The sequence below is a fragment of the Enhydra lutris genome, unplaced genomic scaffold (assembly GCF_002288905.1).
Source record: "Enhydra lutris kenyoni isolate GAN:26980312 unplaced genomic scaffold, ASM228890v2 scaffoldscaffold7, whole genome shotgun sequence".
In the NCBI taxonomy this organism is placed as follows: Eukaryota; Metazoa; Chordata; class Mammalia; order Carnivora; family Mustelidae; genus Enhydra; species Enhydra lutris.
In genome coordinates, this window is record NW_019154091.1 from 22,139,912 (window position 1) to 22,164,581 (window position 24,670).

The 24,670-nt window shown below is 34.7% G+C and overlaps 1 protein-coding gene across 7 annotated transcripts in view; it reads left to right on the forward strand.

Annotated features, from left to right (window-relative positions):
• The window catches only part of LOC111141992 (protein phosphatase 1 regulatory subunit 12A), a 142,943-nt gene that overhangs the window by 89,797 nt on the left and 28,476 nt on the right, over nucleotides 1-24,670 (forward strand). For 3 of the 7 annotated variants that reach the window (XM_022494905.1, XM_022494906.1, XM_022494908.1), the window contains exons 10-18: nucleotides 6,965-7,180; nucleotides 9,437-9,531; nucleotides 9,963-10,067; nucleotides 10,973-11,140; nucleotides 11,538-11,714; nucleotides 18,735-18,825; nucleotides 19,968-20,168; nucleotides 20,409-20,577; nucleotides 23,488-23,609. In XM_022494905.1, the coding sequence (XP_022350613.1) occupies nucleotides 6,965-7,180; nucleotides 9,437-9,531; nucleotides 9,963-10,067; nucleotides 10,973-11,140; nucleotides 11,538-11,714; nucleotides 18,735-18,825; nucleotides 19,968-20,168; nucleotides 20,409-20,577; nucleotides 23,488-23,609 (1,344 nt within the window). The remainder of the gene's footprint in view (nucleotides 1-6,964; nucleotides 7,181-9,436; nucleotides 9,532-9,962; nucleotides 10,068-10,972; nucleotides 11,141-11,537; nucleotides 11,715-18,734; nucleotides 18,826-19,967; nucleotides 20,169-20,408; nucleotides 20,578-23,487; nucleotides 23,610-24,670) is intronic. The other 4 variants (XM_022494907.1, XM_022494910.1, XM_022494909.1 and 1 more) reach the window with 2 other exon arrangements.

The window sequence follows — 24,670 nt, forward strand, 5'->3', positions numbered from 1 at the left end:
TTTCTTTTCGTTTTCCCCTTATTTTGTTCCCCATTTGTTCTCTGTCCTTTTGCTTCCTTTTCTCCACCAAACAGTGCTTCCCAAGTAGTGTGTTGATCTTTTTAAAGATACTTCTTTTCCCTACTACTCTAGAACCTGTACTTCTTTTAACCCAAATTAAACATTACATGTTTTTTGTTTTGTTTTGTTTTGTATACCACTGTTTTTTTTTTTAAAGGCTTCTCCCCACCACCCTTACTTATCTTTAATGAGCGTACTCATTTCCCTCTCTGTGAACACACACACGTACTTTTTTTGTGGAAACATTTAAGAATTGGGTGCTATCAGTATAACACTTTACCCCTAAATACTTGAGTATATATCTCCTAAATACGAAAGCATTATCCTTCATTCCCATAATAAAATGATCCTATTTAGAATATTTAAATTTGGTATAATACTTTTATCTATGCTCATTACATACAAACCATAGTCAAGGTTTTTTCAGTTGTCTTACTAATGTTTTTCTGTTTGTTTTTTCAAATCAAGGGTCCACTGAGGGATTGCACATTGTGCTTAACTGTCATGTCTCTGCCTTTGGACTTCTTATTTTGTTGCTTATCTGACATTATTTGGTTTGCATGGGTTGGAGGACTGATTTTAAATCCCTGCAGTGTTTCTGTGATGTTGTCAGTATTGTTCATCTTTGGATTTGGCTCCAAAGTGGTCAAAATGTGAATAATAAACTAGAGAAGTTTTTCACAATCCATACTGCTAGTAATAATCTTCCTCTAAAACTCTTGCTAAGGAAAGTGATAATATGGGTTCTTAGTGGTAGAAATGTATGGATTTCACTGGTTACAGTTTGAATATCAGGGAAATGTGTGAATGATTTATCTTGCTTTCTGTATTCCAGAATTGAGGGCTTCCTGAATTCAGCTAGAACCTATGTTCATATGATAGTAATTTATATTATATATGCTTAAAAATGAAACTCTCCAGGGGTAATCTGTCTGCAGAATGTTAATGATGATTATCATGCTATAACTGGAGTCATCATAGGCTGTTTTAAACTTTAATTCTAGAGTCCTTGTATACTTCTTCAATGAGTACCAAACTTTAGCTCTTTTGATTTACTATCTGTTAAAATTAATGGGATTATCAGAAGTTCCCCAAAAGCTCCATCCCCCTGAAATATCTGGCCACAAATAACTGGCTGTCATTCTTTTGAGTATTTAGCTAAGCAGTCTCTTTACTGCTATTGTCAAGTAATTGCAGTTACTTTGATCCTTTTGATCAATTACATTTTTCTCAAACATAGCCCCAATTTAATAACTTAATTGCTCTTAATAACTCTTAATAATTGTTAATGTAATAATAACTTACTGTTATGGTAATCATAACATAATAACTGTTAGAGTTAGGCCGGTAACCTCTTTGCTATAAAAATCCTTACTCAGAGCTACTTCTGATTCTGTTATTAAATTGATCCAATAACAACTATCTTCCTCTATGCTTTGCATGTTTAGAAACTCCCATTTTATTCTCAATTTCAGGTATCATAACTTACTTTGAAGATTATATTTTTTTAGTCTTTGTTCTTAAGGTTTTGTAACCAAATTTTATTTTAATAAAGTTGTGGCATACAGATAATTTGAAGTATTATTTTAATGGATAGAGTAATCTTACTTATTTTGCATGACTTTTAAAACCTGTTATGTTCAGTGATACTTTTTATGTTAATATAGCATTTTAATGTTTTCTAAGTTAGTTTCAATTAGGGATAATGTGAATTTTCCTTTAACTTAGGGACTTCACAGATGAATTTCCTTAGCTGAATCTTTAAATGCATGTTAAAAGATTTCATAGTTAAGAGTTCTGTTTTTAGGGGCGCCTGGGTGGCTCAGTGGGTTAAGCCTCTGCCTTCGGCTCAGGTCATGATCTCAGAGTCATGAGATCAAGCCCCGCATCGGGCCCCCTGCTGAGCAGGGAGCCTGCTTCCCCCCTCTCTCTCTCTGCCTGCCTTTCTGCCTACTTGTGATTTCTGTCTGTCAAATAAATAAATAAAATCTTAAAAAAAAAAAAAAGAGTTCTGTTTTTAGGTTCCACTCACTACTCGGTTTTGATATTTAGACAAAGGTATCTTAAGTTCTCTTGCTTCTACCACCAGTGCGTAAACTAATAGAAATACACACACGGGGGCGTCTGCATGGCTCAGTCATTTAAACTGATTTTAGCTCAGGTCATGATCTCAGGGTCCTGGGATCGAGTCCCACGTTGGGCTCCTTGCCAAGTGGGTAGCCTGCTTCTCCCTCTTCCTCTGCCTGCCACTCACCCTGCTTGTGCTCTCTCTGTCAAATAAATAAACAAAATATTTTTTAAAAATTAAAAAGAAGGGGCGCCTGGGTGGCTCCGTGTGTTAAAGCCGCTGCCTTCGGCTCGGGTCATGATCCCAGGGTCCTGGGATGGAGCCTCGCATCAGGCTCTCTGCTCAGCAGGGAGCCTGCTTCCCTTCCTCTCTCTCTCTGCCTGCCTCTCTGCCTACTTGTGATCTCTGTCTGTCAAATAAATAAATAAAATCTTTAAAAAAAAAATTAAAAAGAAAAAAAACACGTGCACACACAGCAAGAAATACATCACAAAACAGGTAACTCTAAAATAGTATTAAGTACCATTTATATTCTCTAATAATTCAGGGTAGCTACAGAAAAACATTGTTATCTTCCCTTTAAATGATATTACATTAAGTTCTTAACTCTTCAGCTAAAATTAAAGAGAGACCAGGCCTGTGATTTGTGGAGATGTTTCCTATAAAACTATCAGTTTGGTTTTATGATTTAAAATTTTAGGGGTGCCTTGGTGGCTCGGTTGTTAAGTGTCTGCCTTCAGCTCAGGTCATGATCCCCAGGGTCCTGGGATAGAGCCCCGTATCCAGCTTTCCTTCTCCCCCTCCTTGTGTTCCCTCTCTTGCTGTCTCTCTCTTTGTCAGATAAATAAAATCTTTAAAAATAAATAAATAAGATAAAATAAAGTAAAATAAAATAAAAATTTAACAGTAGGGGTACCTGGCTGGCTCAGTCAGGAGAGCATGCAACTCTTGATCTCAGGGTCATGAGTTTAAACCCTGCAATTGGTGTAAAGATTATTAAAAAATAATAATAAGTAAACTTTAAAGTTTTAACAGTGAGTTTATATACCTTTCTTTAATCAAAATAAATATTGTTGGAATCTCTGAAGAAGATTACCTATTTTGCTGTGTGCACATAAATTCTGGTAAGTGTAAGCTGTATTTATTAGATGGTAGAAATTCATCATTTTCTTAGAATTAAGTGTTTTGGTTAATTGGATCCAATTATTAAATGTAATAATTATTTAATAAACTATGTACTGTGGCCATATGATGTATGCAAATAAAAGTGTACAAATAGAGAATGATTGTTTAAAAATGGAAGAGAGGGGTGCCTGGGTGGTGCAGTCAGTTGAGTGTGACTTTGGTTTCAGCGCAGGTCATGGTCTAGGGCTTGTGAGATGAAGTCCCACATTGGGATTTGTGCTCAGTGCAGTCTGCTTGGACTCCTTCTTTCCCTCGGCCCCTTCCCCTGCCATGCACTCTCTCTCTCTTTCTCTCTCTCTCACATAAATAAATAAATCTTGAAAAAGAAATGGAAGAGATCATGTTTTTTGAGGTAATAAAATTAGAACATTTGAGCTAAATCTTAAATGCGTGGGTAGTATTTCAACTAACAGAGAAGGAGAGTTTGTACAGTTTACTGAAAGGAAGAGAAGAGAAACAATGTAAACAAAGTAGGGATACTGTGAAATATTTGCAGGGAAAATAAGTTGTGTAGTTTGATTGATTTATAGGGTACATAGATAAAGTGAAACAGGAAAAGTAAAGACAAATTATGGAATGTCTTCATTTCTATGGTAACATTTTTATAATTTGATGAACAGTAGAGAACTAGAAAATGTTTGAACAAGGCCACGAGAGAATTATTCTTTATAGAATATTATTTTGGCAGCAACGAACAGGTATATTTGAAGGGAGGCTAATTGAGAGAAGATTGACTAGAAAGTTACTGAAGTTGCCTAAGATGATAGACTAGAGAAGTGGCTGTGGTCTTACAAAGGACAGGAGATTCAAGACTTGGCACCTAATTTATAAATGGGGGGAGATGAATAAGAAGTTTCAAATATGGGGAAGAGAAGAAATTTATTGGTGCTACTAACAAATAGGGAACTGAGGGAGAGCTGGTTTGGAAATACAGGTGTTTGATTTTAAATATGTTGAGTTTAAGGTTCTAATTATGTTCTAGATAGTTCATTCTCTAGGTAAATAGAAATTCAGGACTGGGAATTTAGGAGTCAGACTAAATTAGAGATAACAAATTTGAAGAATAAGTGAGCGCTGTTAATATTTAACGTTAGGAAGTATAGAAGACCCTATTTCCAGCCCTCAGAGGAAGAAAGGAGATCTGAGAACAGAGTCTTGAGATGCTTATGTTTCAGGACTGTGCTAACAACATCAAGAAGACTAAGACGGAGGGGAGTAAAAAAGAACAGACTAAACAGTCAAAACTGTTTACAGACATCAAAAGAAGAGTGTCAGGGAGTGGGTATAGTTGAGTATTTCAGATATGTTCATTTATAGGCCAAGTAAAATTGAAAGGAGCTTTGAAACACATAAACCAATAAATCCAAATTCACATTAGGCAGAATGGAGAGAGATCAGTAATTACAATGCAACAAATGTCCACTTCAAAATTGTTAATTCTCCCTCATTTTTCTCAACTCTAAAATAGCAGTAATAATAGCATTTCACTGGGTGGTTGTAAGAATCGAATGAGATAACCCACGTGAAAGACTTTTAAGCTTAGGGCCTGACAGGAGCAAACATCTGTTAAATGTTAGCTTCTCTTGTACCATTCAGTAAATGTTAGGTTACCTATTTTATCATGGAGAAGTAACTTTATTTCCAGTTTTGGGGAGGTTGTAGGTTAGGGATTAGCAAACCATGGTCTGTGGACTGAAGCTGGCCTACTACCTGTTTTTGTACAGCCCACATGTTAGAATGGTTTTAATATTTTTAAATGGTTAAATCAAAAGAATATTTTGTGACACAAATAAAATTTCAATGTACCTAAATAAAGTTCTGTAGAACAGCCACATTCATTCACTTATGTATTACCTGTGGCAACTGTGGTCCAACAGTATAGATGAATAGTTAGAACAGAGACTGTGGTTTGCAAAGCCTAAAATTCACAATCTGGTCCTTTACAGAAAAGTTTGCTAACCTCTGTTCTTGGATGCTACAACTTGAGACTCAGAAATCAATAACTGATCATCAAGTACCTGTATTATTGTATAAAATGTTACAAAAGTCCTTGGATGAAATTTCTCAGTCAGTGGAACGTTTAATGTTTTATTAATTTTTTTCACAGTGCCTCTTGGCCGAAAGAAGGACCTCTTTGTTTCCTTTATTAAGTAGTTAAGTGCAAGTAAGTTAACAATGGCAGTTTGTGTGGTGTCCAACAGGTGTCACTGCTTTCTCTTAAAACTTTAAAATATCCCGCAGTGCCCTTGTGATTTTATTCTGGCACCCTAGGGCTTCAGCACACATTTTGGGTACTGGGGAATGTTGTATATCATGAGTCTATATTTTGACCCTAATGATAGGAATTACTTACTGGAGGTACCAGAGGTATCTCACATGATAGTTTTGTCTCTGAAGTAGCCCTCTGACATCCTGGGTACTTTAACAAGCTCTCTTAAACTGCTAAACTGCTAATTGTAGCAAACTTTGGAAATAAATATGGGGGAAAGTGTCTTTTTTTTTTTAATTACCCATATCCTGTACTTAAAGGAACTAGTTAATTGCTATATTCACCCATCTATTCTTAACTGTGGTTAAATATTTAAACTTTGTGAGTTGAAATGAACAGTTAAATATAACAAATGTTTCATTTTTATCGCTTTTGGAAAGCCTTGAAAATGAAATAAGTATTTGTATAAAAAATTAATTTTGAGTTGAAATGTATAAAATAATATTTTGTGGTAAAATCAAATAGTTGAAGGCTATGATATTAAAAATATTACTGAAATAAATGTTGTAAGTGGAAGGTATGTCAGCTGTTACTTTTTATTGATTATGCTGGATTAAAAAATTTTGACCTAAGTATATAAATGAATAAAAACAAAATTCAGGTGCAATAAGTTTGTTCATTCATATACTGTAACATTACCTGCTCCCTGTGCCTTTAACTATTTTGGAAATTTCTTTATTAGATTCCTTCAGAATCTCTCTCATGCTAAAACTAGAATTTGTTCCCAGTGACTTTTAAGATTGGATCATTACCCAGTTACTGGGCTTTAATTTGTTATAAAAATCTTCTTTTTAAGTGTGTTTTGTTCATAACTTCCTTTTCTGTTCTTATGCTTTCAATCTTTATCTCTTTACCTGTCTTATTTTAATTGGCTTTAGTATGATTTCATTGCTCCTATCATGCCTGTGGTGGAATCAGTAGATCCTGCATCATGGAGGCAGGGCTTGCGCAAAACTGGCATTGTTCTTGTGCCCAATAAGGGTGAAAAATCTATGGTGAGGCATTTCTATGTGCAAGGATTTATATTAGGTTACAACATAACAAGCTTAATATGAGTATTGGTTCCAAAGATGCATGGTTTTAAAGTCCTTATGGTGTGCTTATTTTTGTTCTCTGTATTTGCATCATAATTTTTCTGTGTGATATAAAGTGTGGAGTGTGTTTTATTAAATCTAACTTTTGGAAAGGTAGTTCTTTTTTTTTTTTTTTTTCCCAGTTTTAGATCTTTAAATTTTTTACTAAGACATTAACCTACTTAGTAAGTGTTTCTCCTGAAACTTTAACTATAATTTGAGACGTATTACCTGTAAACTTGTCATTTCCAGCTTAAGGATTGATCAGTCTTAATATTTTTTTTTTCTTTTCTTTAAAAATAAAAACAGTTTCCAACCTCAGCCACAAAAGTTTCTCCCAAAGAAGAAGAGAGAAAGGATGAGTCTCCTGCATCCTGGAGGTTAGGACTTAGAAAGACTGGCAGTTATGGCGCACTTGCAGAAATCACAGCATCTAAAGAGGCTCAGAAAGACAAAGACACCGCAGGTGTGATGCGTTCAGCTTCAAGTCCTAGGCTTTCCTCCTCTTTGGATAATAAAGAAAAGGTACTCTATTTCCTAATCTGGTTTCCAATAAAACTGTAATAATTTTTTTTCTAGGAACATCAAATCTGATGGATTTTCTACTGTGTATCATTATTAGATCTGTGTATCAACTTAATTCACCTGACTTAATGAATTACATGATAATATAAATATAAGTACCTTAAACAGGTACCAGTATGGAATTACAGGCACATGTCAGAGATATTGTGGGTTTAACTCCAGACCACTGTAATAAAGCAAGTCAAATGATTTTTTTTGTTTCCTACTGTATATAAAAGGTATACTATAGTCTCTTTAAGTGTGCAGTAGCATTATGTCTAAAGAAAATATACATACCTTAATTAAAAAATACTTTATTGCTAAAAAATATTAACCCTAATCTGAGCTTTCAGCAGCTTATAATCACTGAACACAGATCACCATACCACATGTAATAATAATGAAAAAGCTTGAGGCCATCTGAGCATCTCATTCGGTTAAGTGTCTTGACTCTTGGTGTTGGCTCAGTTATGATCTCAGGGTCGTGAGATAAAGCCCCTCATTGGGCTCTTTACTCAGTGCAGAGTCTGCTTGAGATTCTCTCTCTCCTTCTGCCCCTCCCTCTGCTTGCGTGTGCGCTCTTTCAAATGAAAAAAATAAATCTTTAAAAAAAAAATATTGAAGGGGCGCCTGGGTGGCTTAATGGGTTAAAGCCTCTTCCTTCGGCTCAGGTCATGATCCCAGGGTCCTGGGATCGAGCCCCACATAGGGCTCTCTGCTCAGCAGGGAGCCTGCTTCCCCCCACCCCCCTGCCTTCCTCTCTGTCTACTTGTGATCTCTATCAAATAAATAAATAAAATCTTTTTTTTTTTTAAGATTTTATTTATTTGACAGAGAGATCACAGGTAGGCAGAGAGGCAGGCAGAGAGAGAGGGGGAAGCAGGATCCCTCCCTAGCAGAGAGCCCGATGAGGGGCTCGATCCCAGGACCCTGGGATCATGACCTGAGCCGAAGGCAGAGGCTCAACCCACTGAGCCACCCAGGCACCCCTAAATAAAATCTTTTAAAAAATATGTAATATTTTGGAAATATTGTTGGAATCACCGAAATGTGACACAGAGACACAAAGGGAGCAAATGCTTTTGGAAAATGGCTAGGATATACTTGCTTGATGCAGGGTTTTAACAAATTTCAATTTGTAAAAGCCACAATATCTGTTAGTGAATAAAATGAAATGTGCCTCTATAAGTATTGGGAAAATCAGATGTGTTTGCCAAAAAAATCAATTATGAGATTATATTCTAATGCTTTATCCTACTTGAGAGCTTACAATAAAATGTATTAAGGGCATTCATTCTAGAATTTAGTTATTCCAGAAGGTAATTATACTCCTAGGTTGCTTTTATCCAGTATCTGCAGTTTTTTTATCTGCTTTTTCATATCAAAAGAAGTCTCCTTCTGATGAGTAGTTTTAATAACTATATTTGGAAAGGTAATACTAAATTATAAATAACATCAAATAGAATATACCACAGTTCATTCAGTGATATTTTATATAGCTGGATTATCTATTCTCTATTGCATTTTTAGTGCTTGGGCTTTTTTCCATATAGTTTCCTTCCCCTATTTAAAAGTATTTCTTTTGTATCAGAAATTCAGAAATGGAACTTCTCATCAAGTAATTTTAATGTTTTTTATTTTGTATGAATTGACTAGCCTGTTCTTTTCCAAGTACTTGGCCGCCATTATAGTGGGAACATATCAGATGCCCTTGCTACTACAGTCTCACCCAGATTTGGATAAATACAATTTTAAGTAATTTTTGTTCTGAATATTTTAATATTACATCAAAGTAGTAAATAACTTACATAAAAAATAACTGGGACTTACCAGTCAACCATTTTTGAGACCTTATTTCTTTAGAAAAATAATAATATTTTACTTTATCATACTCCGTTACCTTATATAACCTGCTATAGAAGTTTTAGAAAAAGTCATTAAAATGTGGAGGGATTTTTTTCCATGTATTAAAATATTGTCTAATTTTAGATTAAAGGAGAAAGAAAATTATTTTAAACAGGCTGTCCTTTAGTGTTTATAGTATTGTTGATAGACATTAATTTTAGAATATAGCTAGGAACTTTGGAAGAATACTATAAAGTAAACTGTGATGGCTATATTATGTACATTGCTGAATACTCTTTCCTTAATACTTTTAGCAGCTCTTATAATCATCACACAAATTTATTTTTACTCATTTTTTTTCCTTTTGTGTAGGAGAAAGATAGTAAAGGAACTAGACTTGCATATGTTGCACCTACAATACCAAGACGACTAGCCAGTACATCTGATATTGAAGAGAAAGAAAACAGGTGAATTTATTATGATTTGCTGTATGATTTTAGTGTGAAATCTTTATTGGGATGCCTGGGTGACTCAGTCAGTTAAGCATCCAGCTCTTGATTTCAGCTCAGGTCGTGATCTCAGGGTTGTGAGATTGAGCCCCATGTCAGGCTCCGTGCTAGACATCCCCTGCCTGGGATTCTCTCTCCTCCCCACACCCTCCCTGTATTTTGTGATCATAAGTAAACCTTTTGTAAACATCTTAATATCCCCCCCCTGTAATTAGGATTATACCCGAGGAATAGAATCTTAGAACCAGAATTACTTTCAGTAATATGCCAAAGTGCTTTCCCAAGGGATTTTACTGTTTCTGCTTCTACTAATGTTTATTAATACACGGCTTTTTTAACCTATTTTAAAATTATATACCAGAACTTGAAGGATGTTCTTTTTTTTACAGAGATTCTTCAAGTTTGCGTACAAGTAGTTCCTATACAAGAAGAAAATGGGAAGATGATCTCAAAAAGAATAGTTCAGTTAATGAAGGATCAACTTATCATAAAAGGTAACATAATTCTTGAATAACATTCTTGACTTTTATAAAAATATGAGGCAGTTTTGGGGGGCCCTCAATTTAGTATCGTTATAAAAATATGTGCTTTTATAAATACATCTTTTGTTTAAATAAAACATCATTTAAAGACCCAGAATATATATTTAAAGATGGGTGAGAATTTGCTTCTACTTATGCCATATATATATATATATATATATATATATTTCATTAGATTTGCTATATTAGGAAGTACCTTTTACATTGTAGCATGTTTAGAAGGAACTCCTTATATAATTAATACAGCAGTTGAATAGATTAGTGTCTTCATTGACCTGGTCATTAATTAGTGACCTGGAAGTTTCTACTTTTGTTAGAACTCAGAGATACGGAAATGTCTTGAATCAAAATGTTGGTAATAAAATCACATGAGGTGGGGGGAGACTTTAAATGTTTTCTCTGCTAAAAACAACCAAAAAGAAGAAGAAAAGATGAAGAAGTATAATATAGTCCTGGGTCACTACTTAAGGATGTGACTCATTGCTGAAACACTTTTCTTCAAAAAGGTCTATCTTCACTTTCCCTGAATAAAACCAAACCTAAGTGTTTTTCTCAGACCCAGCCTGGCATGACCATATGGTGTGTAACAGTCCAGGAATGGAAAATACCAGATCAGATCATCTTTGAGTCCTGTTGAGGGAGGGGGGAGGCAGTAAAATGATACACTACCAAATTAGTGAAAACATCCAGACTCCTAGCAAGTTGTAGATGCAACTCTTGGTGCTGGAGCCGGTGGTGTATTTAGGAACACAGTATTTTAGATTTTTTCTAGCCTTGTGAATCTGTATAATATATAGACATTAACTATAGAATACACATACAAACACATCCTATATAGATATGACTCTTTCCTTTAGTTGCTCCTTTGGTAGAAGACCAGATGATTTGATTAGTTCTAGTGTTCCAAGCACCACATCAACACCAACAGTTACCTCTGCAGCTGGGCTTCAGAAAAGCCTGCTTTCCAGCACAAGCACTACTACAAAGATTACAACGGGTTCTTCCTCAGCAGGCACACAAAGCAGGTGAGTCACAGATACATTTTGTGTTCAGGCCTACTGTGTGCTTATGTATGTGCATGCATTTTTGTTTAGAAGATTGTGGGGCTCTGGATTTTTTCATTTACCTCATTAAAATTATTTACAATCAAAATTGGTTCCAAAAAGAGGCAATTAACGCATGTCTGGGGAAAAAAATTAAGTTCCTGAATTATTAACTTTCTTTGAATCAGGCTGCTTAAAATTAAGTAGATTTCTCCTTTGACAGCTCTGGGTGAGCTTTTTGGTTCATAGCTGAAAGATGTCTTGCCTTGTGTTTTAAAAAATCCATCCCTATAGTCACCTGTTTGAGCTGCTAGAAAGTGCTTTCATTGTTTAGCTGTTTTCCTTTTCTCTTTTTGTGTTGCTGCTTATGATGCGATAGTACCTCAAATCGTTTGTGGGCTGAGGATAGTACTGAAAAAGAAAAGGACAGTGTTCCTACGGCATTGACCATCCCTGTTGCTCCAACTGTTGTAAATGCTGCAGCCTCAACCACAACCCTGACTACAACTACTGCTGGCACTGTCTCCTCCACATCAGAGGTCAGGGAGAGACGCAGGTGTGTAAAGGTCCTCACAGGACTGCTGATCTATCTTGCCCAGTGATGAAAGTTGTTTGTTTTGCTTTTTAATCTTGGCAGGTTGGTGACCATCTCTTGAGTAGGTTAATAAATAAAATAACCTATATCATCTCAGAACTGTGTAGATTGATGTAATGGGCAGTTATTAGCATTTAGGCTTGGTGACTCCCTCTGACAGAATTGATGTTTTCATTTCAAGCCAGTGAACCAGACACTGGTCTTCTTAGCCGTCTTCATTTTTTTTAATGGTTGTTTTCATTCAAGATGTTTTTGTGATGAAGATCTAAGCATACCCAGTCAGATTCATGGAAGACTAGATCTGACAAAAACAGATTTTTCATTCTTCTCTGTTTCTCCCATTATTAAAAATTTTGATGGATGTTAACTATTCTTGTTATTTTTGAGATTTTCATTTTAAGATTCTCTTGAAGAAAGATTTCTTAGGCATACATGTAAGCCAAATAATTTTTAAGTACATTGAGTACATTCTGGCACATAAAAGGCACTCATTGATTAAATTTCTTCAACAGTTTATGAATTTATGTGCTTGTATGTTAAGAGCATTGCTTTACTTTTTCCTGCTGCTGCTAATTGGTGTGGAATCACAAATGTGGAAAGGAACTTACATGTGATAGCCTTGCTTTACAGAGGGAAACTAAAACCCAGAGATATTAAGGGACTTTTCCACTTTTATATAATTAGTGTGAGAACTAAAGTGAAGCCCAAGGTTACAGGATAATCAGTCAGCTATTTTTTTCTGCTATCATGCATAGTTCCTAGCTTTGAATTTTGTTTTTTCTCTTTAGAAAACAAAAGTCTTTAGAAATGAAATGCACCTTTTCTACATTTTATTCTTGTGAAATTAAATTAGCTACATAACTGGTATTTTTCTTTTTTTAACAAAAATACCAACCAGATTAACTTTGTCTTATTTCTGGCATGTAATATTCGTATGCAGTCTTTATCTCTGGTGCCTAGCAAAGTGCATGGCCTGTAGTAAGTATTAATATCCTTGCAGTAATATTTGTGGTGAATATATGAAAAGTAACAAGACATTAAATTTTTAACGTTAAAATATTTTCCTTTCTATCATTGCATCTTTATTTTCTACCAATATGTTTATGTCTTATTTCTATTTTTATGACGAAACCATTAATAAGTTAACATTTTGTGATTTGAATACCAGTATAGGTCATACCATGATTTAATTCTTCATTTTTCTAAATTTAAGTTAGTTTTAGGCTTTTGAGGTATTTTCGGATAAGACCATTTAGCAAACATAAATTAGAGGATCATAGGCATCCATCATTCCTTTCTAGTGAAAATAAATTTGAGGCCTTTGCTTTTATGGTATACAGGGAGTGAAGAAAAAAGGTCAGGAATCCCTAGTTTTTTCTGCTTTAATCCTAAGGTTAGGGTGCTCAAGGTCAGAATTTCTTCTTCTGTAAAATGAGGTATTTGATTTATATAATTTTTAACTTCTAGAATACTTTCTATTTCTAGGACTCCATGCTTTTAAAAATGTTTCCAGTGACTATTAAAGCCTAGTGAGTATCTTCCTGGAATCATCAGTTGTTTCAGAACAAACAAATTATTCCTAACCTCATATTTCTTTATTATAAAGTTGTTGGATCAATTTTTTGGAATTAATCCTAAAAGACATTAAAGATTGAGAATTAAATATTTGGAGATATTAATAGGACAGAACAGATTTTAATAGCATAAGAAACAAAATGTGTATGAAATTTTTCCTGGTGTATATTACGGAAATTTTGTTTGTCTTACTCTGTTTCAGTGATGTTTGCAGTAATACTAATGTTTGTGTTTTGTTTCATGTCAAGTAGTTGTTTGCAATTTTGAATACATTGTCGGCCTCTTCTGTTTGTCTTTCAGTTAAATTTCACTAATGGTTTTGAAATGTATATGGTTGAATATTTGTCCTCAAAATGTATATGTTAGCATTTAAATATATATTGTGGATAAAAAAAGATAAGTTAATATATTTATGCCATTTTAGGTATCCTTACATATGTACTTTCAGATATTATGTAAAGTTACCTTACTCACTATTAAATTCCACCGTATTCATGAGTTTTGTTACTTTGATTGATCAGGATTGGATGAGGATTTTTTGTTTTTATTAGCTAAGATTTCCAATGGATTAATGGTGGTGGGGGGGTGGGGAGTAGAGAAGAGAAGATAGTTTTAAATAGCAAATTCTTTCATTTCTTAAATATTTCTAGTTCTCCAGTCTTTAAGTCTTTAAGATACTTACTAATAAGTTCATATTTGTAGCATGAATTCACATGGAACTATTGCTTTGTATAATTATTTTCTTCCACCTTTTTCCCTTGGCTTAGTCAGCTTGCATTTGCTCACTTTTCTTCTTACAAGGAAAAAGCTGAATGAAAAACAAGGGTTGGTTTTCTGTTTTTTAAAAATGTAATTTGTTGACTACCCAAAATAGAAATATTATAAATAAATATGAATATTTCAGCAATAAATGTCAGTGAAATTGGGGTGCCTGAATGGTTCAGTCAATTGAGTGTCCTGCTCTTGATTTTGGCTCAGGTCATGATCTTAAGTGTCATGAAATGGAGCACCAGTTTGGGCCCACTCAGCAGGAGAGTCTGCTTGGAATTCTTTCTCTACTTCTCCCTCTGCCCCTCCCCTCCTGCACTCTCTCTCTCTAAATAAATAAGTTTTTTTTAAAGAAAGTGAAATTAAAAATATATAGAATAATTGGAATTATTGGAAAATTATTAATTTAAAAAAAAAAACCTTTCAGTTGCCCAGAAAATAGTAAGCAGTCTGAGATTACTAAGGAGTTAAATTATGTACCCTGCGTAGTTTTAAGAAAGAGATCCAGTATGACAGTGTGATATAGTAGTGATTAAGGCACCAGTGGATTTTGACTGATATATTCTGCCACCTGATGGTCAGCTCTTTTTTGACTGATATATTCTGATTTTTGATAGTCAACTCTTTTTTTTTGTTTTAAGATTTTTATTTTTGTGAGACAGAGAGAAAGAGAGTGCAAGCATAAGCAGAGGGAGAAGCAGACTCCCTCCTAAGCAGGGAGCCCAATGTGGAACTTGATCCCAGGACCCTGGGATCATGACCTGAGCCTGAGGCAGACGCCCACCTGACTGAGCCACCCACGTGCCCTGGTCAGCTCTTTTTAATTAAAAATACATAAAATATATGACTTAATTTTCTTCTCTACATTTTATTCATAGAGGTCTTCTCTGTACAGGAACCCCAAGAGAGGAGAAAGGAACTGAATACCAGATGGGAACTCTTAAAATAATAGGAAATGTATATTGCAAATTGATAGGCTAGATTTTTATGTTCATTTGAAACAAATGTTAGGAAAATTTAAATGAACAGAAATTGTAAGTCTTCCATTTAGTAATTTTTACCCCCTTAACCTATCTATGTATGTTAAAACAGGTATGATCAAAACATTTAACTTTTATGGCAACTTAAAACTGTTGAAAAAGAGTGTGATGGTTGATTAGTTTCATTTGCCGTGGAGATCAGAATGGCAAGTGGCGTTGCAGATTTCCCTGTTCTAAACTAAATACGGGAATTTTGACCATTATATAGGGGAGTCAGATTCAGAAGTCCATGTTCATGCCTAACTTTCAGAGCAGCTCATGAAATAATGAAATGTTACCAGCAGCCATCTAAGCTGCTATCAAGTTTTTCTTTTGAACCAGATTCGCCATTACATTGAGGTTTCATCTCAATGTAATTATTATCTTCCCCTCATCTGGTAGAAGTCCAGAAAGCAATAAATTGCATAGGGGCAGTAGATGCATAAATAAGTACTAAATAAATGGCTTTAAAAAATAACCATTGGGACATTTTTTTTTTTAAAGATTTTATTTATTTATTTGACAGATCACAAGTAGGCGGAGAGGCAGGCAGAGAGAGGAGGAAGCAGGCTCCCCCCTGAGCAGAGAGCCTGATGTGGGGCTAAATCCCAGGACCCCGGGATCATGACCTGAGCCGAAGGCAGAGGCTTAACCCACTGAGCCACCCAGGCGCCCCGGGACATATTTTTCAAGCTAATGTTTCACAGAGCACTTTGCACACGTAGCAGGTGTACCACAAAAGAAAAGTATTTTCTACTTAAATGATCTTGGGAAATGCGTAATTAAACAAGGTTAAAGAGGTTTCTTCCTTCGGTTCTTCTCAGAACCTTTAACATGTTGTGGTTTTCCTACAGAAGATCAGAATGTATAGCATTTTCCAAAAACATATAACCAACTTCTGCCACAAAGAAGCTCCTCACTATATTCCAAAATTAATTTTCTTAAACTGAAACTGTAATAACAAGTTTATCGTTATTCTTTTTCACCTTTTAAATTACTTGTCCTAAAAAAAAAAAAAATCACTGGAGTTGTTATAAAAATAGGAAGTGTCTATTATATCTGTTTTTTTTTTAAATATCTGTTATATCTAAATAAAAAGCTTAAAACTCAGAAGAGGTGATATGTAGACAAAATGAAAATTATGAAACAGTGGGAGAAAGAGAAATATCAGGCTTAGTGCAGCTTGAGCATCATGGACCTACCAATTCTGCTCATCTCTTTGGGTCTGTGCATTGGTACAGATGAAGCCATGTGTTGCAGAATCTCTAAAAGAAAGTGAAACTAAAGAAATGTTGGTAACTAAAGTGTTTTGTTTAGTGAGCTTTTTTTTTTTGCCCTATACTTTTAGGAGGACAAATTAAGAGTAACAGAAAACAGGGGCTCCTGGGTGGCTCAGTCAGTTAAGTGTCTGCTTTAGGTTCAGCTCATGATCCCAGAGTCCTGGGATCAAGCCCCACATCAGGCTCCCTGCTCAGTGGGGATCCTACTTCTCCCTCTGCCTACTGTTCCCCCATTTGTGCTCACATACACTCTCTCTCTGTCAAATAAAAACCTAAAAAACATAAAAGTAACAGGCAACAACTAATTAGCCATTTAATTTTTGAATTAAAACTTCAGGTTATAAACTTAAACCTATACTAGTGTTTTAGTAGAAACCAAACTTAGTAAGATAGAGCTCTTCTAATACTTCATGAGGTGTGCCTGATTTACGAGATAAATATAGTGCTACTGTAATAGCAAAAAGACATACTCTTTCAAGATATTCTAGAAACATAGAGGTGAAAACATGATAACATATGGACAAAGAAAAAAAATCAATTATATCATTATGAAGTAGTGCCATAAGTTATTCAGCCAAGTAGAGAGATCAGGTGACATTTTCTCAAACCAGATGATAAAAACAACCTAAGTCAAAAAAAGTAGGGAGAGGATTTTCATCTTTGTCTAAATTTGCTGGATGTCTCAATCAAAAACACCCTCTAGAGAAGTTCTTGACTTACCTTGCTTCAGGTTTATCTGTAATTAGAGTAGAAGCAACACAGAAAACCAGTCTTCTAGAACTAACTTTAACAAATAAGTAAGAGTTAATTGATGTAATTGAAGTGACCAGTTTTTGGATGACAATGGGGACTTTGTTATGTTAGGGTTAATTATTCAAGGAGGTGACTCCTAGGAATAATGAATCATATATTCTAGTTTTAGACAAATTTCTAAAAACTAAAGAGCGTGAAGGAAGAGAAAGATAAAAGGAATGAGGCTCTCCAAAAGAATTCTAAAAAAACTGTAAATTATTCTCAGGAGTTTGAGATGTGTTATACTCTCTGAACTTAGAGCTTTAAAGGAAGCATAGAAAAAATAAAAGATGAGGCATAAACCCAAAAATAAATTCCAAAGTTTGCTATGGATATATGAATAGTTTTAGGGAGTTTAAAGAGCAGAATGAATTACCAATTGGAAAGCATACTAAAGCTAAAAAGCCTTTTTAAAAAGTAACATTTAGAGGGGAGGGACAGGATGGTATAAACTAGATAAATTTAATAAACAACATAGAAAATAGAAGTACTCTTTTTTTTTTTTTAAAGATTTTATTTATTTATTTGACAGAGAGAGAGAATCACAAGTAGGCAGAGAGGCAGGCAGAAGCAGGCTCCCTGCGGAGCAGAGAGCCCAAAGTGGGGCTCGATTCCAGGACCCTGGGATCACGACCTGAGCCGAAGGCAGAGGCTTTAACCCACTGAGCCACCCACGTGCCCCGAAATACTCTACTTCTAAGCATTCTCTGAGAAATGTGATTTAGATGGTAATATAACTACAGAAAGTATTAACGAGTGAACTTCCCAACTAATGTTGATCATTGGAGGGAAGCTTTTTTGTTGTGTTGCAGGGCTCTGTCTTATCTTTGCTAATTCAAACCTTTAATTAATGAAATATTAATCTCGACATAGATTGCAAGCTTTTTGAAATGGTGCACATTCTGTGACAGGACGGAATATAGGCTTAGATGTATAAGATGAAGTGTAGTGAAGCTAAGTATTAACTCCTCTTTATATCAGAAAATCAGTAACCAGGAATAAGATGCTGATTTTAAAGCAATTTTTGTATAAAAGCACTTGACGTTTTAGAGAACTCAAAGTGTGAACAAAATAATTATATCTGCCAAAAACATTAATAAATGCACAATGGCAGGAATTCAGGGAGTGTTGCTTGCTCACTAGTCGTTCCATATGTTGAATGTCGCCTTCATTCCTAACCATTCTACCATAAAAAGACATTGACAGTCTAGAGTTTAGCCAAATATCTTTACATATCATCTAGCATGGTATTGCAGGGACTCAAAAGAGGGGCTAAGAGGACTGATGTCCCATGGCTTTAAAAAACAAAAAAAACCAAAAAACTATAGTTAGGAAGAACCTGAAAAATATAAGTTAACATGATTTTAGATTTCCAATCTAAAAATTTATCAGATTGTATTGTTGAATTTTCAGGGTGAATGTAACCATTTTTGAAGACTTTTTAAAACCCATTAAAATGCTTAACTTTGTATTCATTCACACATTCCTATATAATTATATCCACAGATATTATATCTCCAAATAACAATTTTTACTTATTATTGTAGATCATACCTCACTCCTGTTAGAGATGAAGAGTCCGAATCCCAAAGAAAAGCAAGATCTAGACAAGCAAGACAGTCTAGAAGATCAACACAGGTATATTTAATGTATATGATATATAAAACTACAAAACAAATTATCTTTCTCTTTTTCTCTTCTCTGTGAAAATATTGATATCATTGGCGGGCCTCGCTGGCTCATTCAGAGGATCTGGAGCTGTGAGTTAGAGCCCATGTTGGTTATAGATATTATTTAAATAAATTTTTAAAAACTTTAAAAAAAAAAGGAAATACCAATGTCAGTATATAATATGAGTAAATCTTAAAAATAAAGATTGCTTTAGTAATCCTGTGCTATTCTTTTGTATATAGCCACATTGTTAATATTATATTTAATCCAATTAGCATATGCCTTTGTGTGTCTTTGAATATTTATTTGTCTTTTGTTACTAAGATGGTATCTGGCACAGAGTATTCAATAAGTGTTAATATTTAAGTCTGATAATTATTAAAGAATTCTATGAATGTTTGGAGTTGTGGGGAATAGATCTATTATGTTAGATGTTTCAAACAACTAATGTGCAAGTATGAGGAAAATGTCACCCAATCTAGTTATCATCTCCTTAACTTCCTTGCCATTCTATGCTTTTATCCTATGTCTGTCCTTTCCTACAGTTGAGGAGCTCCCAATCCAGATTTAACTCCTTGATCCTTACTCTTACTCACATTTCAAGCTGAACTGTTTGCTAAGATCTTAATATGTTTTTCCTGTCTTTATACCTTTACTTCTTGAAATCTAACCTGTTCTTCAAGGCTTATCCTTCAAATATTATTTCTTTACCAAAATATTCTCTGCAAATATATACATAAAAACATAAATACATATAAAGTCAGCATATAAACAATGTATTTATCAGTTTTTCCTTCTTTCTCTGAACTTCTTAGAAATTTGTATGATTTTTCCTGTCATCTCTCCTTTGTTTTTGTTAATTTCTTGAATATAGAGACTATTTTTTACATTTTATATCTTTCCCGAAAACTATTGTTGTGGTTGCTCATGATGAGTCTTAATAGAATGAATGTGACTTGCCAAGTAGAAATTCTGTTTTGGTTTCCAAACCAGTTCCAAACATGTGTATTTGACTTTTAATACATTCATATTAAATTCTGCTTATAAGATATTCCTTTGAGACAAGCTATAATGCCTCTCATTATTAAATTTACCCTTTTTGCATACAGGGAGTAACGTTGACTGATCTTCAGGAAGCTGAAAAAACAATAGGAAGAAGTCGTTCTACCCGAACCAGAGAACAAGAAAATGAAGAAAAAGAAAAAGAGGAAAAAGAAAAACAGGATAAAGAGAAGCAAGAAGAAAAGAAGGAATCGGAAACATCAAGAGAAGATGAATATAAACAGAAATACTCTAGAACATATGATGAGGTAATAGTAAACCAGTAATACAGCTAGGTCAAATGGTATGAATAGTTCTTGTGACTCTCAAAATATAAGATATTTATGTACCAATAGACCATATACAAAATGCTAAAAAGGATTTTAACTAGAAATCTGAATTATTTTGAGATGATTAGAACATTATTTTTCCTTTAAAATGAATTTAAGTGTTTATGTGTTTTTAGCTGTTTACTATTTTAAATGGGTATTAATTTTAATATTGCACAGACTTACCAGCGTTACAGACCAGTATCGACTGCAAGTTCAACCACTCCATCCTCTTCAGTTTCTACCATAAGCAGTTCACTTTATGCTTCAAGTCAACTAAACAGGCCAAATAGTCTTGTAGGTATAACTTCTGCTTACTCCAGAGGACTAACAAAAGAAAATGAAAGAGGTAAGAAGACCAAATCTTGGAAACACTTTGTTTCCTATAAATAATCCTTTGAATCGTTTGTTGTTGTTGTTGTTGTTGTTTTATTTTATAGTTCAATAGAAAATAAAACAGCATTCCAAACTGGGAATCACTCTGCCATTCTTCCAGAAAGAAAATGACAGATGAGAATGAGACCAGTAGAAAATAAAAATAGAAAATTATGTAGCCTGGCATTGATACATATTGTCTTTATAATTCAAGACTTCACAAAAATGTTTATGTCCAGCAACATAGAAAAAGGTCAATATAGAAGAACTGTTAGGAGATTGTTTCTAGCAGCAGTTAATAGTGCCTTAAGTTATTTCTTGCCTATTGAATGAATCATAGTTCTTAAATTCTTTGTGTTTGAAATTGTTTTAAACTAAAATCACCTACACAAGTAATATCCTTGCTAAAACGAAACTGTTTTTATGCTTATTCTTGAGAAATAGATTTCTTTTTCAGCTGTGTGCTAGCATATTGATGATCACTATTAACATTTCATATAAACTTACTATTTAAATTTTAATAATTCCTACTTTAAGTCAGAGGTTGGGCACTACATACAGTCAATTTTAATTGCAGGCATTTTATATTTTAAAAGAAAATCTCATAGGATTAGTCATGACAATATCAATCCTATAGGATAAACTTGAGAAAATTAAGTTTTTCTTAATTTTCAGCTGACTTTTTTTGGTCAGAAATATTTCAGTTCTTTTTGTTTAAGATTTCTTATTTATTTGAGAAAGAGAGAGTGCGTGAATGCATATGTAAGTTGTGGGAGAAGCAGAGAGAGGGGGAAAGAGAGAGAATCTCAAGCAGCAGAATCTCAGCTGAGCACAGAGCCTGTTGGAGGGCTCATTCCCACAACTCTGAGATCATGACCTGAGTCAAAACCAAGAATCGGAAGTTTAACTGACTGAGCCCCCCCAAGGCACCCCTTCAGTTCTTTAAGCCACTGAGTGTGAGGCTCACATAATGTTTGTATAAAGTTTGAGCCAATAAAAGTTTAGATTATCATCTTCTACTGAATAACTGGAAGATTTAGCAACAGGGGGTCTAAAAATTCTCACATATCAACAACTGGCTAGAGCCAAATAGTTATCAGCCCTGCACTATTTGGAATAGTGCCCTCCTGACCCATTTTATTCATTTATATTATCAGGATGGCCACTGTAGGTGTTGGGAATTTGAGATCGTTGCTATAAACCAATTCCAAAAACAACTCTGAAAAACCCTCTTAATACTATAATTTTGGAATTTCTTTTGCTATGACTCCTTGCTAATGACACAAGGAGACTTTTATATATTTTTTTAAGATTTTATTTATTTATTTGACAGATCACAGGTGGGCAGAGGGGCAGGCAGAGAGAGAGGAAGAGCAGGCTCCCTGCTGAGCAGAGAGCCCAATGTAGAGAACCCAGTGTGGAGCTCGATCCCAGGACCCTGAGATCATGATCTGAGCTGAAGGCAGAGGCTTTAACCCACTGAGCCACCCAGGCGCCCCTTAAAAAATAATTAAAAAAAAAATTTATTCATTTGACAGAGAGATCACAAGTAGACAGAGCAGCAAGCAGAGAGAGAGGGAAGAGGCAGGCTCCCTGCCCGATCAGAGAGCCCAATGCGGGGCTCGATCCCAGGTCCCTGAGATCATGACCTGAGCTGAAGGCAGAGGCATAACCCACTGATCCACTCAGGCGCCCCTAAAAAATAATTTTTAACGTTACTTTGTTCCCCATAGATGTCTGGTTTTTAAAACATTTAAAGGCCCTAATATCTTTTTGGTGTATAAGTCTAAAGTTATTTTAACTGTCCTAGGAAGGAAACAAATTTTGAGACTATATTTTTTATGTTGATTTGTTTTTAATATAAATATTTTTTCCAGAAAAAAAGGGTTTGTTCTTAAATACTATCTAATAGAAATTGAACAAATACTGTATTTATTCTACTACTGAATGAGGACTGGGAATAGTAGAAACAGAAACCGATAAACTTGGTGGATGCCTGCTTGTTCTTCCATCATTAAGAACTGGTTTCCTTGGGGCGCCTGGGTGGCTCAGTGGGTTAAGCCTCTGTCTTCGTCTCAGGTCATGATTTCAGGGTCCTGGGATGGAGGCCTGCGTCAGGCTCTCTGCCCAGCAGGGGAGCCTGCTTCCCCCTCCCCCTCTGCCTGCCCCTCTCTCTTTCTCTCTCTCTCTCTCTCTCTCTCTCTCTCTCTCTCTGTGTCAAATAAATAAATAAATAAATCTTTTTTTTTTCTTTTCTTTCTTTTTTTTTTTTAAAAAGAACTGGTTTCCTTGAAGTGTTAACTGTAACTATCTCCCATTCAGACCTTAATAACTCAAGCCCTGTTCTCTTCAAGGGATTCAATTATTTTCTGTCCAGCATATATTATATTATTAAGTGTGCCTTTTGGCAGAAGTTTTATAATAGGCAATAGGAAAATGAAATCATTAAAATTCTTCTTTTTTTTTTTTTTTTAAAGAGTTCATTTATTTATTTGAAAAACCGAGATCACAAGTAGGCAGAGAAGCAGTTAGAGAGAGAGGGTGGGGAAGCAGGCTCCCCACTGAGCGGAGATCCCGATGTGGGGCTCAATCCAGGACCCTGGGATCATGACCTGAGCTGAAGGCAGAGGTTTAACCCACTGAGCCACCCAGGCGCCCCTAAAAGTCTTCTCTTGATCAAGAACTGATCCAGTGGGAGATACAAAGACATGTGTAAACCAAGTTTAAACCATAGGAGCACTGAGAGGGACAAAAAAAATAATTCTGATTGGAGAATTTCAGAAGGCTTCATGAAGGAGGTTGACTTTGAATTGTTATTATATTTTTCTTACAAAATACTGTCAAGATAAATTGCTACCATGTGGTTCACTATAATCTTTAACAGAAGGAGAAAAGAAAGAAGAGGAAAAAGAAGGAGAAGATAAATCACAACCTAAATCAATCCGAGAACGACGGAGACCGAGAGAGAAAAGGAGATCTACAGGAGTTTCATTTTGGACACAAGATGTGAGAACCTGTTAACATATAACTACTTGATAGTATACTTAATCTTTCCAGAAGTACATACTAATAATTTTTTATATACCTCAGATTATATATTCTTTAAGTCATCATTATGTGTTTTGAGTCAAGTTATTAAATCAGAAAGATTCTTCTTTATAAGGATAGTTAATGAGTACTTAGATTTTTGGTATTACTGAAAATCAAGAGTTCTGTCCCAGTTATGGAATAAAAATAATAGCTTATAGGTACAGCTCAGGAAATATATGTAACTGTATAGTGGATAAACAGGCTTTACTTTGAACATTCTTTGAAAGAAAGGTGCTTTACATGTTTATACTATTATTGTATATTAGTTTCAAGTATGCAACATAGTGTTTCAGCAATTACATACAAAATGCCCACTACAATAAGTATCTCTCTCATTATACTGTATGACAGTATTAGTGACTATATTCCCTATGCTGTACTTTTCATCACCTTGACTTAATTTATAAATGGAAGTTTAAACTAATCCCCTTCATCTTTTTAACTTATCTCGCCATCCCCTCTTGAAGCAATCAGTTCGTTCTCTGTATTTATGAGTCTATTTCTGTTTGTTTGTTTGTTTGTTTGTTAATTTTTTGCGCTTTTAGAGTCCACATAAAAGTAAAGTCATGTGGTATTTGTTTTTCTCTGTTTGACTTATTTCTGTAGCATAATACTCTCTAGGTCCATGTTGTGAAAGGCAAGATTTCGTATTTTTTATGGCTAATACTCCGTTGTATATATTTTCACATCTTCTTTATTTAATCTCTTGATGGATACTTTGGTTGCTTCTTTGTCTTGGCTATTGTAAATAATGCTGCAGTGAACATGGGGAAAAATCTGTCTTTAAGGATTAGTGTTTTAGTTTTCTTCAGGTTAATTACCCAGTACAGGAATTACTGGATAATATGATATTTCTTTTTAATTTTTTGAGGAAGCTCCATATTGTTTTCCAAAGCGGCTGCACCAATTTGCATTCCCACCAACAGTACACAAAGGTTCCTTTTTCTCCATATTCGCGCCAACACTTGTTATTTCTT